General features: G+C 47.3%; 1 protein-coding gene across 1 annotated transcript in view; it reads right to left on the bottom strand.

Moving 5' to 3' along the window:
• Positions 1-2,748: 2,748 nt before the first annotated feature.
• The window catches only part of GNG4 (G protein subunit gamma 4), a 77,504-nt gene continuing 62,643 nt past the window's right edge, over positions 2,749-17,609 (bottom strand). The window contains exon 4 of the mRNA XM_070364430.1: positions 2,749-6,579. Coding sequence (XP_070220531.1) covers positions 6,451-6,579 — 129 coding nt within the window. The 3' untranslated portion in view covers positions 2,749-6,450. The remainder of the gene's footprint in view (positions 6,580-17,609) is intronic.

The following is a 17,609-nucleotide window of genomic DNA, read 5'->3' as shown; positions in this document are numbered from 1 at the left end:
GTGAGGATTAAAATGTGAACACCTTGGTCGAGCACATTTTTTTCCTGTGCAATAAATGATGCACTCCACAGATAGTGGTTTCCTTCCTTCCTCGCCTCAGTTATTATTTCAGTGTCGTCTGAGGGTTCATTCACACTGGTTTGCAGCTTATGAAGAGCACACACCCTCAGGGTCGCAGAAGTACTGGTAGTGACTTCCGCTCGCTCACTGGGATCATACTTACCGGGTTTGCATCGTGTGCCAGGGGACGTGTTGGGGCCCAGGGATAAAACCCTGCCCTCGCGGAGCTGACGGTGTAGTCAGGGAGGCAGACGGGCACTGAGCGGGTGCACGTACAAATGTAAAACTGCAGCAACGACAGAGTGCTTCGGAGCACAGCAAGACCCTACAGATAGATGTGACTCGGTCAGAGGGTTCAGGGAAGGCTGGCACCTTTGGACTTGAGATCTGAAGAAGAAGACCAAGAGAGGCATGAGGAATGTCCTAGGCTGAGGGAGCAGCAGGTGCAAAAGCCCTGTGGCAGCAGGGAACAGGGCTAGTGAAGTGGACTTGAACAACCACCAGTGTAGGTGGAGCACGGGTTTTGTGGGCAGTGATGTGTGCAAGTGACTTTGGAGAATAAGTGGGGCCTAAGAGGCCGTTCTGGCTTCCCAAGTGGCTCAGTGGTAGACTGCACCTGCCGATGCAGGAGACTCAGGTTTGATCCCTGGGTTGGGAAGATCCCCTGGAGGAGGGCACGGCAATCTGTTCTAGTATTTTTGCCTGGAAATCCCATGGACAGAGGAGCCTAGTGGGCTACAGTCCATGGGGTTGCAAAGAGTTGGACACGATTGAGCACACACACACACACACAAAAAAAGGCCATTCTATGTCACTGGAGAATCTTTATCTTATTGAAGTACAATTGATTTACACTGTTGTGTTAGTTTTTGCTGTAAAGTGACTCGGTTATACTCTTTGCGACCCCATAGACTGTAGCCCACCATATATATATATGAGCTTCCCGGGTGGTGCTAGTGGTAAAGAATCCACCTGCCAATGCAGGAGATGCAGGTTCCATCCCTGGGTTGGGAAGATCCCCTGGAGAAGGAAAGGAAATGGAAACCCCTTCCAATATTCTTGCTTGGAGAATCCCATGGGCAGAGGAGCCAGGCAGGCTATAGTCTACGGGGCCTAAAGAGCCGGACATGCGCGCGTGTGTGCACTCAGTCGCTTTTTTTCCTATTCTTTCCCATTACGGTTTATCACAGGATATTGAACAGTTCCCTGTGCTGTACAGTAGGACCTTGTTGTTTATCCATTCTAAAGGTAAGTGGTCACAATTGCTTCAGTGTTTGATTAACTACCATGCATGGACCCGAACATCTTATAAATCAGTAACTTATTAACAGTTAACACAGAATCAAGTGTTAAGGGTTTTATCAGAAATTGGATGGGGTATCAGGTCCTGACCAGCGGGAGTTGACATCAGCTCATCCACACGTATCTTCAGGGACATTGAAACTGGGCAGACCTCCAGCTTATTCCCCGCCCTTCCTGCTCTGGCTGTGCACCCTGGGGAGGGTAGAGTGGTGTGCACCCTGGGAGAAGGAGCTGGGACATGGGGCAGGGTGGAGAAACTGCCTGTGCCCTGCGTCCTCCCACCACGCTGAAGAGCTGAAGATGAAGTATAGGGGTGAAGTCTGTCTAATCTTTATCTCAGCCCATCTTCTTCTCAGGTCAAAACACTAGTTGTTTTTTGTTTGTTTTGGTTTTTGGCCACATGACACAGCTTGTGGGATCTCTAGTTCCCCGATCAGGGATTGAACCCATGCCCCCTGCACTGGAAGCATGGAGTCTAAACCACTGAACCATCAGGGGAGTCCCCAAACACTAGCTGTCATGACTCCCATGTCAAATTGGAGCAGTCATCAGAACAAAATCCCCTCTGACCTTTGGTTTGTTCTCTTGCCATGACTCCCTCAGAGGGAAGCTGCCGCTGACTTAGACTCATTGTTGAGTTCTGTGGGGGTGGTGTTCAGCGTTGAAAGTAAGACCTATGGATTTGTGTAGCAGGAGTCCCAGCATGAAGTGACTCTGTGATCAGCCTGGGATCTGATGCATCAGAGCTGCACAAAGGAGAATGGCCAGGCCACCTAGGAGCTGAGAGACAAGGAGCTCAGAATCAACCAGGGGTTTGGAAGGGGCCCAGCATTCCCATGGGCGGGGGCAGAGTCGAGGGAGCTGGTTCCCTCCATGTATTTCCAGGTCGGGTTGCCTGGGACACTGGGTTGCATTCAGAAGATGAGTCATTGCAAAGCCAGCTGATGCCTGTAGAGCTCTTTCCCCCAGAGGTGGTGTCTGATAACAGGGCTTTGTGGCCTGTTATCCATTCATTCCAGTGGTCAGAAGCCAGGAGAGGCTGAGAGGAAGTCATCAGCCTCACTGACAGAGAGGCTGATCCAAGAGGGAAATCCCAGGAGGATTCCTCACTGTTCTCCCAACAACACAGATTCCACACATGGCATTCACACACCCCATTCATAGGCTCTGTCTGCAATACTCTGGGAGCTACTCTCTGTCCAGAGAGCTGTGGATTACAAGTACTTTGTATTTCAGAATGTCATCACATACTTAAATGTCCCACTAATGATGTTACACATAAAGAGGAGTAAAAAGTTGAGCTGTCAAAAAAAAAGTCAGGGTGGGGGGGATGGGAAATAACCATAGGATTCTCAATTGCTAAGCACACTTTTTATTGAAGTACAACATACATACAGAAAAGGGCACAAACCACAAGTGTACAGCTCAAAGAATTTTCACAAAATAGACATGCCCAAGTGACCAGCAACCGGATCAAGGAACAGAACCTCCAAGGAACACCCTTGTGCCCATCTAAGAGTAACTTACACAACTACTTGCGAACAGCTTTGCCGGGTTTCTCACTTGATGTAAACAGAACTATACAGTCCGGATTTGCCTCCTCCTGTGAGACTCACAGTGTCGTGTGTGTGTCTGCACGAGTGTCGCTTCTCCTTGCTGTGTGGGGCTTCACTGTGTGAATAGACTATAACTTGTTTATCCGTTCAACATGGGCATGTGGGTACTTTCCAGTTTGGGGTTATTATGAACAGTGCTTCTCTGAATTTTCTAGTACATTTCTCTTGGTGAATATACATACACATTTCTTTTGGGTAGACACCTAGGAATGGAGTCTTTAGGTCATATGATAAGTACACTTAACCCAGGCTATTTCACAGAAGAATGAGGAATTTATTGGATGGAGCTTGAATGCTCACCGAACTGACAGAAAGCTAGAAAGGAGAGTTAGGAAGACAGGTGGGGGCCTGACAGCCCAGTGGGGCCAAGGAATGAAGCAGAAACAATCTGCTCAGGACTCCATCATCCCTAGACACCACCACCAGTGGGCGCCACCCCTGGCCTGCTAGTCTCGGAAACCTTCACGATGGGCCACTGCCAGCCCTGGGCCATCACAGCGCCCATGAAATGAATCTCAGCATCCCTTCATTTCTGTGTCACCTGCACCAAACTCACAGTCCTAAGCATGGGTGTCCAAGGAGTCCACCCTAGGTCACTGGTCACTGCCTGGTCAGTCTGGTGCTGGAGAAGGGGGTGCACCTGAGACAGGGAAGGCGTTCCCATTTCAGCATCCATGGTGCTGGAGGCGCTGCATCCCACTACATTTGTTTATATGGGGTGATTTCATGACTTCCCCCTTCAGGAAACGGGTCAGGTGTTGGACAGTCAAGCTGGAAACACCACATGACAACTGCTTACTCCAGGCAGCTTCATTGGATCCCTACTTCTGCCGGGGGGAGGGGGAGGGTCTTATCCACACACTTGTGCGTCTCACAGCCCATGCGCATGAGTTCGCCTTTACGGGCAACACTGAATTCAGGGATACATTAGAAGGGGCAAGCCACACAAAATGCTGTAGGTTTGAAAGGCAAAGGTGTAGTGAGAGACAAAAAGCATTTCCTGGAGGGATGCAAGGCAGACAGGAGGAGAGGGAAGAGAACATGGAGGGATGGTGAAAGCGAAAACAAAAGGAAGAAAGTCTGGTGAACTCCAGGAGCGCACTAGTTCTCTCTTGACCTGGTTTAGCTGGTTTCTGTGTTGTCCCACTGTCCCAGTCTCTCTGATGTGCTTTTATGGATTGTGCTTTGCTTGATCAAGTTAATGATGTTGACATGGACCACAGGATAAAGAGATCCTGGTCATAAACCAAAATAGAGGGAGACTGGAAGTCATATTACCACAGACAGCATACAATTATGCTATAGTTTGAGCACACACCTTCCTAACAACACTGGTATTGTCAGGGAGCTTTCATGAAAGGAAGAATTGATTTCAACAAAAGAAGCAAAGAATAAAAATGTACTAAAATCATTTACAAGGGTAGCAAGTCACTAATTGATCTGAAAATTATATTGCCTTTTTTGTGGGTGATTTTATATGATTCTTCCAACTGAACCATGGATCTTTGAAGTCACGCATTCTAGATCCCTATACTATAACCTGGCATTCAGTAAATTTACTTGTTTTAAATGATAATCAGAGCTTTCATCTATGTAGCACCTCCCCCTATCTTAGAGCAAAGACAGGAGGAGTTCAGTTCAGTTGCTCAGTTGTGTCCAACTCTTTGTGACTCCATGACTCGCAGCACGCCAGGCCTCCCTGTCCATCACCAACTCCCGGAGTTTACTCAAACTCATGTCCATCGAGTTGGTGATGCCATCCAACCATCTCAATCTCTGTTGTCCCCTTCTCCTCCCTCCTTCAATCTTTCCCAGCATCAGGGTCTTCTCAAATCAGTCAGCTCTTCGCATCAGGTGGCCAAAGTACTGGAGTTTCAGCTTCAATATCAGTCCTTCCAGTGAACACCCAGGACTGATCTCCTTTATGATGGACAGGAGGAGTAACTGCCCACTATCCACAATCTGCAGACTGGAACGCTCCAGGCATACAGTGGCTTGCCTAGAATCACTCAGTGTAGCCACTGCCAGAGCCAGGGTGGGAGGAAACTTCCAAACAAATGGAACAGGGCAAACTTGGACAGAGCATTCGCTCTCTACCCTGTGGTTTACTCCCTTCCTTTATTGGAGTGATAGGAGTTTGTCTTAGGTGGAACCTGCAAGTTTGTCTCAGAAAAATCAAAAGCTGTCAAGCCTTCCACGTGGGCAGACACATATCATTTTCCATAAGCTGCCAGAATATGGGACTGACACGTCTGCTCCCAGGGAAGATGGGAAGAGAAGTGTGCTGCTGAGCAGACCCCAGCAATGGTGCTTCGTGGCACATGGCTCAAGCTGTTTTCAGGTCTACCTACCTACCTGCAAACAGGTAGGGCTGGAAGACAGTGGAACTCAGGGGCTTAGGAGTTGGACTGTCTGCACTCAGGTCCCAGCCTTCTGGCTTACTATCTATAGCTTGGGGAAACTACATGGTCTCTCTGTGCCTCAGTTTTCCTCTTTTTAGAACAGATGTATGTTGTTGGAGGATTAAGTAAGTGGATACATGTGAATGCTTCGATCAGTGGAGGCTACATGGTGAGTTGCTCCCCCTGACTCGCTCCTCTGGGGCAGGGGCCACCCTAGTGAAATCCTGCAGGGCCCAGTGCTGTGCACAGAACAGGCCCGTATTAATGCAGCCCCTGCAGGGCAGGAGCCAGAATAGGAGGAAGCAGGATGAAGTGGTATTTGGAGAGAAGAAACATGCCCCTGGCCTGCTTGGCTGGAGCACGTAAAGAGAAGTGATGGGGCCACATTTACAGTTAAGCTCACTCCAATATCTACCCACCACCTGCATTTGCAGAAGGACCACCTACAAAGGGAATCAAGGACAATCACTGGGAAACAGGGGTCTGGGCTCCCCATCTGGGGTTGAGTCACACGGCCCCCGGATGACCCTATTTAGAAAACCATCCAGTGATGTGGGTTCTTTCTTTTTTAAACAGGATGATGGAAAAGCAGGAAATAGAAAACTTCCAGAACTTTCTCCAGGAAGAGAGATGGAACCTTTACCCACGGACTTCAGTTGGTCAAAATGCTCTAATTTGATACTGAATGATGGTAAATGGGGGGCTTGTTGAGTACCTCTTCTCTTCTCAATAAGTTATCCACCGAAATGTATAAACTTGATATAAGTAAACTTGGGAACTGATGTTTAAAAAATTTAAGCCCTTACACCCATACTTATTTTTAACTTGGCACATTTGTTATTTGGCTATAAAAAAGGTGTATTTTCTTTACTAATAATGAAAATAACAGAAACATGAAAAGAAAAGGTGAAACTGCAGACAAGGAAGAAAACCAATGAAAAGACAGGCAGCGGGGTAACGCTGGTTGGGCAGGGGTGAGTGTGGGCAGAGCTCCCTAAAGCTAAGAGCATGCGTGGTCTCTACCAGGGATTTTAGAGACAGAAAAGGAGACATTTTCACAACAAATGGAGTCAGAGGATGGTACAAAAGAACTTCTTCTCTCGGAAGGGGTTTTCTGACGCAGGCACTGGGATGATGAGAGGGTCCTCCCTCACATGAGCTTCACAGTAGGCCAGGAGGTCCGCCGCTGCCTGGGAGACCTGGGGGGTACACAGCACAAGTGCAGGGTTAGAGGCCAGTTCACGGTGGGTCCAAGGCAGAGGTGTCGGTCTGGAAAGTGGACAAGCCTGAGGATAGGCTGTGCTGCATGCACTGCCGATGACAAGGCATTCCGCGGCCTGGAGAGAGGGCTTGTGCAAATCCAGAGACGGGTTTTGAAAGTTGCCTCCGAGGAAATGTAATAGAGAAGAACAAGCCTGACTCCATATTGGATCTATTCCTTTAGCTCTAACCCTTGTGCTGTGTTATCTGTGCTTTGTCATGCAGGCTCTGCATCTTTCATAAAAGAATGCTCCTCCTGAAATATACAGGAGACCCATTCTCAAGGCTCTGACCTTTAAAAGTATAACACTTTTCCATTCACAGAGAGATAGAAAGTTGCAGAACAGAGAAGAGCATTTATCTTGTTGGAGGTTTATGGGAATATTGTGACCAGAGCTATGCGGACAGCTGTGAGAACAAAGGATTCCAATACCAAGAAATTTGTAATAACCAGCCACCCTCTCTCCTCCTTTAGTATAAAAGAAACCCGAGTTCTAATTCAGGGAAGATGGTTCTTTGGGACACCAGTCCACTGGCTCTCCAAATAAAGTCAGTCTTCTTTGCCCCGACAACTCGTCTCTCGACTTAGTGGCCTGTCATGGGTCAAGCAGGACGAGCTTGGACTAGGTGACAGAAAGAGGTGCCATCCAGTGGAAGTGTAGATCAATACCAGCAGAGGTATGAGGCACCATCAGGAGGGTCTAGACATCTAGTCCTACTCGGAACTGAGTGATGAGTGACGGTTCCAGGCCAGGAGCCTCACCAATGACTCTGTAAAACGACCTCTAGACAGATAAAGCCAATTTCTGGCCCTGGTGATTGTAATTATTATTATTAGTGTTATTGTTTTACTGCAATCCATTCTCATGACCAACCCAGGCTCTTGATCCTCCCCAGGAGAACACAGATCATAAGCACATTACAGAGAACACACACACACATAAGCTACACACAAGCCCACATTGAACTCGGAAGGCCAACTCTCTCTGAGGAGAGAGTTGCTCCTGACCAGAAACCTCTTTGATTTTCCTTTCAGGCTTCTCTGAAGCCTGTTGACACTTGGCAGCTGTGGATCCAATTACCTTGCAGGTAATCTCCAGGAGCTCCAGGGGAGAAGCAGGTGGGAGTAGGCAAGGCGCTGGGAAGCGTTTGCTAAGAGGAGGAAGGGGCCAGCTCATTGGCCCGTGGTCTAGGTCACGAGTCCAGCAAATGACTGGTCTGCGTATTGAATCATCCTGCCGGTTGGCTTGTTCTGCCTGTAAGTGCCTATTAGAGGCCACAGGCTGCAGTAAGTATATAGCAGTCAAAAGGAATCCTTTTCATGCAATTAGTGTCTAAATCTCCCCCAGAATGATAAACACGCTGCAGGTGAAAGAAAAATGTTTGAAGGCCCCCAGGACACACAAGCCATACACCTTCCAACCAGGTGTTAAAAATTGGCTGTTGGTACTTCCCTAGTGGCCCAGTGGCTAAGACTCCGCATTCCCAATGCAGGGGGCCTGGGTTCAATCACCGATCAAGGAACTAGATCTTATGTGCTGCAACTAAGAGTTCACCTGCTGCAACTATTAACAAAAGTCTCGCATGCCACAACTAAGACCTGGTACAGCCAAATGAATAAATATTAAAAACAAAACAAAAACAACGCCACCAAGGCTCAACACTTAAAAAAAACAAACTGGCCCATCTTCCAAAATTTTATAGAAAATCTTCTAATTTCCAGCCTAGATTTACCTATTTCAGCAGTGGCTAGAATATAACAAATAATTTTAGTGGAGATATGTAATACATTTTTCCTTCTGATGAAACAACTAAAAGTTGAGCCTATGAGTCCACCTAAATCCAGACAAAGTCTACATTTGTTGGGAGTGTGGGATGGAGCATCAGGCTTCCCTGTCCATCTTAGCCCCAAGGTGACTGTGCGACTTTAGGTAAGTCACTCAACTTCTCTGAGCTTTAGCTTCCTCATTTATAACATTGGGAGAGTTAGCTATCTCCAAGATCCTGTTTACTCTAAACGGTCTGTAGTTTTAGCTCTGATAGCACCACCGCAGTGCTGTAGAGCCTAAATAAAATGGATGTTGGGTTGAATGAGAATGAAGTTTGCAGTGATTTACAGGACACCCATACAGAAATCTCCCAGGTGAGGTGGAGGCCACACATATAGGCCTGCAGGGGACCTATGAGGCCACCACGAGGGGCTAGAGAACAGGAGCAGGGAAGCTGACTCTGGAGCCCACAAAGGTGTGAGGGAGGGACTCTGCTGGTGGCCCAGTGGCTAAGGCTCCAAGGTCCCAATGCAAGGGGCCTGGGTTTGATTCCCGGGCAGGGAACATAATTCCACACACTGCAACTACTATCAGAGTCATGTGCCACCACTAAAAGATCCTGCGTGCCACAGCAAAGACCTGGTGCAGCCAAACAAATAAATGTATTTTTTTAAAAAACTCGATAGACATACAAAAAACCAGAATCACACCGTGAGTGTTTGGGTGTGGAGCCTGAGCCTGGCATCAGGCTTGTCACCTTCTGAACCGAAGCCAAGGGCTCTCCCCTGACTGCCTGGGTCGCAGTCCCCTCCTCTCTACTCCAGGCATCTCCTTCAGCCCACAGAGGCAAGGGGTCTTCTCCATGGCCGCTGTGTTAGGATGACCACAGAATTCACCCAACAGTTCCTCCCACAACCACTGTGAACCGGTCTTCACCACTGCCCAGGCCAGCACGCGCAAGAAGGTGGCGATGTTCGAGCATCTGTCTTCCTCCCTAAGAGCCAGGTCCTCTTAGCTCTAACTTCAGTGAGTTCTTCCAGATGCTTCATTTAAGAAAGTCTTGGGACTTGCCTGCTGGTCCACTGGCTAAAACTCCATGCTCCCAATACAGGGGGTCAGGTGTGATCCCCGGGCAGGGAACTAGATCCCACACGCTGCAACTAGGAGTTCAAATGCCACAACTAAGATCCGGGACAGCCAAATATAAATAAATAAATATATATTTTTAAAGTCTTATCATCATCCCTTATCTCTAGTTTTCCTTTTTCCCATCTATTTCACTTTTGGGGACAAGGACATGCTTCCATTCATTCTGAATTCTCTATAAACCTTACAATTTCATCTAGGAAGCTGTGTGTCAATCTTTCAGCTAATTGAGAGGATATAGGGGAAAAAATAAGGCAAGACTTTTGCTTTCCAGGGGTCTGAGAAGACTCAAAAATTGTAACATTACTAAAATAATCAGGGTGCACTAAAACATCACAGAAGCACAGCTGCACACCTCTGCAGGGCTACGCAGACAGGGGTGTCTGAGTACCCCACCCCATCCAGTTCCACATGGGGGCAGTTACCCTGGTGAACCTGCCCCTTTTATCCAGAGGCTGGTTCCAGCCAACTGATCCCAGAGACGTGATTTTCTGGCAAGCCAAGAATGGCTCATATCTTGTGGCAGATCCATATTAAACAAATCCAAGAGACAACCATATAAAATCATTAATCAAAATAATAGTTGGCAAGAACCGAGTCCTTGTTATTAATATGCACCAAGCCCTGGAGCTAAACACATTGTCATATGTCTTGTGTGTGGTGCACGCTCAGTCGTGCCCAACTCTTTGCGACCCCATGGACTGTAGCCTGCCTGACTTCTCTGCCTATGGAACTCTCCAGGCAAGAAGTTTGGTGCCGGGAGCCGGCGTGAGGAGCTCTGCCCATGGCAAAGGTCATGAGGAAGGAGGCTCGGCATACGCAAAGGCGGGATCGAGCCTCAGGAGTCCCCCTGGATATTCTCGAGCATCTACCCCCAAAAACCAGAGTCTGCCTACTTTACTGCTTTGTGCTCTCACCTCTGACTTTACGGGGGCTGTCCCCCACCACCATCTCGCTCTCTCTAAAAAGAGTTAACTTACAGCTCGAGTTAATAAAGTTCCTGGGCATTAGGAGTGTTTAAATCCAAACCCCTCACATAGCTCTCTAACTTGCCTGACAAGTTTACCAGGACTCCTAAAGCTAGTCATATGATTGTTTACAGTCTCCCAGCCGTGAGAGGCATGGGAAGCTTAAGATATTCAAATAGCTTAGAGCCTCTCAGAGAGTTAGAAACTGTCAGAATAAAACTAGTAAAAGATTTCATTGATGAACCAATGCTTGCTGCCAAGTTTCCACATCCCCCGTATTGTATCCTTGAATGTGTATTAATTAATATAGTTGGTATGTAGTAAAAATAAGTAGTGGCCTTGGTGTTAGCAACTTTAGACCCTTAAAGTAATAAATTCTTTCCTTTGTTGTAAACCCACTGCACTTCTGCCCTATAGGAATGCAACTTTATCTAACACCTTTGGAGGATGGCGCCAAACCTTAAAATAATTACTCTTAGAGAAAATAAGTCTTACAGTTGACAAACCTTTGTCAGAGTCATAAAATGTTAATAGACCTTCTGGCCAGAAGATGATGTAAATCACCTAAACCATTTGTATACAATAAATTTGCAGGAAAGAAATCCTGGTTTCGATAAGGATCAAAGACTGCTGACTTTGCATGATTTCACATCCCCTATTATCCTCTACATGCAACTTAGGGTATAAAAGCCCCTGTTGAAAATAAAGCTATGGGCCTTGCTCACCGAAGCTTGGTCTCCCCACGTCATTCTTTCTTTCACATTCTGGCTGAGTCTCCATCTGGAGCGTGGAGGTCCTATGCGACCATTTATTTGCCTGGGCTTCTAAGACCCACTCAAGAAGGTGCCTAAGGTGGGGCACCTTCTGCTATTCGAGAGGGCGACTGTGGCCTCCGTGGTCAGAGCTAACCTGATGTCACAGGTTATATTGATTTTCCGCGTAAACCAAGCTACTCAGCCTCTTTTCTCCGCTGAATTTTTCTACTGAGCTATCCTCATTCTATTACTCTTTATATCCTTGATGAATATTTAAATCAAGCCAGTGAACTCGCCGAAGCCGTCTCCCCTTCAAATTCCCTGGATCAGCCGGGGCTGGACCTTGGCAGTTTGGAGTGGGTTGCCATTTCCTCCTCCAGGGGATCTTCCTGACCCAGTGATCGAACTCACGTCTCTTGCATCTCCTGCCTTGGCAGGCAGATTCTTTACCGCTGAGCCAAAGCTATGGCTTTTCCAGTATCATGTATGGATGTGAGAGTTGGACCACAAAGGAAGCTGAGCACCGAAAAATTGATACTTTTGAACTGTGGTGTCGGAGAAGACTCTTGAGAGTCCCTTGGACTACAAGGAGATCAAACCAATCAATCCTAAAAGATATTAGTCCTGAATATTCATTGGAAGGACTGATGCTGAAGCTGAAGCTCCAATACTTTGGCCACCTGATGCAAAAAACTGACTCATTGGAAAAGACCCTGATGCTGGGAAAGATTGGAGGCAGGAGGAGAAGGAGATGACAGAGGATGAGATGGTTGGATGGCATCACCGACTCGATGGACATGAGTTTGAGTAAGCTCCGGGAGTTGGTCGTGGACAGGGAAGTCTGGTGTGCTGCAGTCCATGGGGTCGCAAAGAGTCAGACATGACTGAGTGACTGAACTGAACTGAGCCACCAGGGGGAGCCCCATTATATGTCTGGCCTCATTTAATTCTTCTAAATACTATTGTCAGGGACTTTTCCCTCCTGGAGGAGCCATGTATGGTGGCCAGCCCCCCCAGCCAGAGGCCTTTGAGGAGCCACGGGCAGCAGGATTGGAGGAGGTGGGGCCCAGTGACCACTCCCTGCCGCCAGATCCGCACCTACCCTACCAGTTGCTGCCAGGTCCAGGGCAGTATCATCGAGGACTGGTGACCTCGCCCCTGCCTGCTCCACCCGCCCTGCAGGAGCCACTCTACTTGCCTTCTGAGTATGAAACAGCCCCCGGAAGCTTTGGGGGTTTTACTGAGGATGTTCCTACTTGCGAGACATGTGGGAAGACCTTCTCATGCTCTTACACACTGCGGCGTCACGCCACAGTGCACACGCGGGAGCGACCCTACGATGCCGCTACTGCCTGCGCAGCTTCACGCAGTCAGGGGACCTGTACCGCCACATCCGCAAGGCTCACAATGAGGACCTGGCCAAACGCAGCAAACCGGATCCAGAGGCTGGCCCCGTCCGGGGAGCGCAGCCCCTCCCTGGCTCCCCGACTGCAGACAGACGAGCAGCAGTGCTGGAGGGCCACCCAGAGATTTTGTACTTGGTTCCAAAAACTGACATCCGGGAGAGCGTGCGCTGGGAGAGCGAGCATCCAGGCTTGCTCTTGCTGCCACCAGGGGGCAGCACGGAAGGTGGAAGCACCTGATTTCCTCGCTGGGGACGGAATGAAGATTCTGCCCAGGCTGAAGGTTCCTACCCTTTTCTTTTCCCAGCCAGAGAGGACTTGATGGGTATTGCATCTCAGCCAACTCCTCGCCGCCCTGGGAATTTTCCTGAGATGTAATCGCTTCTCACTCTGCATTTTGGACCATAAAACTGGCAGTGAAAGTATTTCTCTGAACCGGTTGGCTGGTTTCTTCCACAAACCTGCATGCCTCCTGATTTTTTCTCCAGGCTTTTTAGGAATCTGACACCTGCATTTGGGGTAGGGGTCAGGTTGCTTAGGAAGAAAAAAGTGAGATAAGGAGAGGGTAATGTAGACTTTACATAGGAAAAGTATACAAATTAGGTTATTTTACACAATTACGGTTTATTGTGGGAGAAGGCAATGGCAACCCAACTCCAGTACTCTTGCCTGGAAAATCCCATGGATGGAGGAGCCTGATGGGCTGCAGTCCATGGGGTCCCTAGGAGTCCGACATGACTGAGCGACTTCACTTTCACTTCCATGCATTGGAGAAGGAAATGGCAACCCACTCCAGTATTCTTGCCTGGAGAATCCCAGGGACGGAGGAGCCTGGTGGGCTGCCATCTATGGGGTTGCACAGAATTGGACACGACTGAAGCAACTTAGTAGCAGCAGCAGCAGCAGCAAAGTCACTTTACAGATGAGGAAACTAAGGCATGAAAGTTAAGAAATCTGTCCAAGTTCATACAACCGGTGAGAGAGAGACCAGGATTGAAGCCAAGCGGTCCGGCTACAGAAGCTAAACACTACAGTAGCTGCCTGATTAATTGCTCATGAAAACTGTACCTGGAAGGTGGCCTGGAAAGTTCTTGTCTGCTGGGCCAGCACACTCTTTTTGTAGACCAGCTACCTGGGAACTCATGTGACCAGAAGGAGAAGTCCTGCAACTAAAATTTCTTAGGTCATTTGTTTAATCCAGGGACAATTTAAAAATAATCTTTTGGTCATGCTGCACGGCATGTGGGATCTTAGTTCTCTGATCAGGGATTGAACCCACACCCACGGCACTGTCAGCATGGGATCTTAACCGCTGGACCACCAGGGCAGCCCCCCATGGACAATCTTGCCAAGAAAACCATGAGTGTCAGCAGCTGGGACTGGCTTCCTCTTCCTTTGCCCTGGCTTGGATGGATGCTCCAACGTTGCTCTGAGACTCCTTCTTCTAGGCTGTGACCTGCATGCTGTTCGTGTATCAACAAGGATGCTATTACACTGGGTTGGCTCTAATTCCTTAGTAGCAGCCTTTTTAAACTAAGGGTTTCCCAGGTGGTGTTAGTGGTCAAGAATCTGCCTGCCAAGGCAGGAGATACAAGAGACCCAGGTTCAATCCCTGGGTTGGAAAGATCCCCTGGAGGAGGAAAATGGCAACCCACTCCAGTATTCTTGCTTGGAATATCCCATGGACTAGAGGAGCCAGGCGGGCTACAGTCCACAGTGTCCCAAAGAGTTGGACATAACTGAGCACAGCACAGCCTTTTTAAACTAACGCCTAAGCCAGAGAACTTGAAAAGGTGAAACTTAAGACCACCACAAACAGCCAGCCAGGCTTTCCCACCTAATGCAACTGCTTAAGCTAAACCTGTCAAATAGTGCTTTGCTTCAGCATCTTTCTACAAACACCTTGCCCTCTGCCTGTCAACGGATGGTGCTAACTACCTTTGGTTTAGCATTGCCAGCTTCGACTCCACCTGTGTCTAAATTAAATAAAAAAATTTTAATGTTCTTCAGTTTACCTACTAACAACAGGATCCAGCTGGTCTGAAGTTTGCAAATATTATTAGCAGGTATTTTTTGGTTTTTGGTTTACTAAATATCATCACTTTTTTTTTTTGGCTTTTTGGTTTGCTAAATATTATTTCAGCTTCCTTCCTCTTGATCAGTTTACTTGTTCAGATGCTTGTCAACATCCATTCATTGTGGGCAGATTTGACTAATTTTCTGAGAGCTACCGCACCGCAAGGGGGCGCTGCATCCTCAACCATCCGGCCAAGGCATGGGAGGAGGGGTTCAAAAAAATGGGGCTTTAGGGGTCGCCCTGCGGAGGTGCGGTAGTTTGAGCATTCTTTGGCATTGCCTTTCTTTGGGATTGGAATGAAAACTGCCCTTTTCCAGTCCTGTGGCCACTGCTGAGTTTTCCAAATTTGCTGGCATATTGAGTGCAGCACTTTCCTAGCATCATCTTTCAGGATTTGAAATAGCTCAACTGGAATTCCATCACCTCCATTAGCTTTGTTCATAGTGATGCTTTCTAAGGCCCACTTGACTTCACATTCCAGGATGTCTGGCTCTAGGTGAGTGATCACACCATCGTGATTATCTTGGTCATGAAGATCTTTTTTGCATAGTTCTTCTGTGTATTCTTGCCACCTCTTCTTAGTATCTTCTGCTTCTGTTAGGTCCATACCATTTCTGTCCTTTATCGAGCCCATCTTTGCATGAAATGTTCCCTTGGTATCTCTAATTTTCTTGAAAAGATGCCGAAGAATTGATGCTTTTGAACTGTGATGTTGGAGAAGACTCCTGAGAGTCCCTTCCAACCAGTCCATTCTGAAGGAGATCAGCCCTGGGTGTTCTTTGGAAGGAATGATGCTAAAGCTGAAACTCCAATACTTTGGCCACCTCATGCAAAGAGTTGACTCATTGGAAAAGATCCTGATGCTGGGAGGGATTGGGGGCAGAAGGAGAAGGGGACCGACAGAGGATGAGATGGCTGGATGGCATCACTGACTTGATGGGCGTGAGTCTGGGTGAACTCCAGGAGTTGGTGATGGACAGGGAGGCCTGCTGTGCTGCGATTCGTGGGGTCGCAAAGAGTCGGACACGACTGAGCGACTAAACTGAACTGAACTGAACTGTGGAGGTGAGTTAAGACTGGTCTCCTTCTGGTCTCACAGTTGTATATTTGCACCCCTCACAGCCCCGGGTCTACAACCATGCCATTAACATGTGGCCTCACTAGCTCTAAGCAGGTCCAACCTAGGGCTTTTTCTATCATATCAAAGGTGATACTATGCTTGATGCCACAATTTTTCTTTCAAGAAAACAAGCTGTTCTTACAATGCCTCCTTTTGTTGTTTCAGGGTCACAGATGTGTTTGCTTAGTTATATGTACACACCTCTGGATTGCAGAGTTCCATCTGGAGCACCTGTACTACAAGAATGAAACCAGAATTGTTAGTACTGGTACCAAGTGATCAGCACCCAGTTTTGTGTGGATCTGGGTCGGCTCCACACAGTATTAGCTTTATAGATGCACTCAAATTATTGAGAACATCCTACAGCACAGTATGAGCAAATTAAGTCATTTTACAATAAAAGGAGTTTTCCACCTTTTCCCACCTTCGCCATCAGCTTTATTTCATGCAGTGTCCAAGGTCCCTTTACTCCTGTATAACCAAAGTATCTTGGATAACCCCTGAAGCTTGCTGTAATGGGATCTGAAGATACACACATGTAACGATCATCTTAATGAGCCTTCCAGAGGAAAGGACACCCTAACACGCAGTTTAGTAGCCCAGCATTAATTAAACTAAAAACCCACTCCTTAGATTGAAAGGGAGGGTTTCCTTAATCAGCCCTAGATTGATTTTTATGGTTCAAAGTTTCCTTCAGTGTATACAAAATATTGCATGCAGACTTCACCATATCCTAGAAACATCTGCCATCTTTGAAACATAAAATAGACAATTTACTTTCTAAGAGAAATCTTTATTCTGAAATTTAAGACTCCGTTACTGTTTATGTTTTATCAAGCCTGAAGTCTGCTTTGCCTTTAAATCCGCTGTTACAAAATGCCCAGAGCATCTCTGCCTCCTCTCCTTAGTACTGAAGTGTTAAGAGTTACAGGATAACAGATGTTGAAAAGAGAAAAGAATTGGGAGCTAGGGAACAACTGTGGAATTTTACCATTACATTTCAGAGTAAAAGAGGTGATTAAAACAGCTCAAGTTAGCACATAATCCCATTTGTTGCACTATAATTACAAGCGTCAATGATGGGGAGAAAATGTTGCAATTACTAAGTCACATTCCAGGACAAAACAGATGACATAATTACTATTCTGGCTGTGACACCCACTGCATTTACCCTTTGCATCTAAGTATCTAAAGGACAGCAACTCACAGCTATTTTTCAGCAATCCTGGTGTATTTAACAATACTACTTGGAATAGATCACAGGCATTCTTGATGGCTCTGTCTGCTCCTCCCTTCCCCACCAAGAAAAGAAAGCGGGATCAGAGTCAAGAGTACAGCCAGGTTGCATCCCCCACTGTGCAACGATACCTTTTACCAGGTCAAACCTGGTACAAGTACCAACAGAAGAAATCATATGCCATGTATCCCTAATAAAAACCCGAGGATATTACATCTATGCCTCACCTCTGAATTCTGAGCAAGAGCTACAGGGTGAATCCTTGTGAATTTTTTTTTCTTCTTTCTTCTAATGTGGGATATTATTTGAGATTAACACACCAGTTTTGCTTTGTTTTTTAAAGAATCTGCCTGCAAGGTGGGAGACTGGGGTTTGATATCCGGGTCAGGAAGATCCCCTGGAGAAGGAAATGGCAACCCATTCCAGTGTTCTTGCCTGGAAAATCCCATGGACAGAGGAGCCTAGAGTTCATCAGGTCACAAAGAGTCAGACAG

Source organism: Bos mutus, chromosome 28 (genome assembly GCF_027580195.1).
Source record: "Bos mutus isolate GX-2022 chromosome 28, NWIPB_WYAK_1.1, whole genome shotgun sequence".
In the NCBI taxonomy this organism is placed as follows: Eukaryota; Metazoa; Chordata; class Mammalia; order Artiodactyla; family Bovidae; genus Bos; species Bos mutus.
Note: the sequence above shows the minus strand (reverse complement) of the source record. Positions and strands in the feature narration are given on the sequence as shown.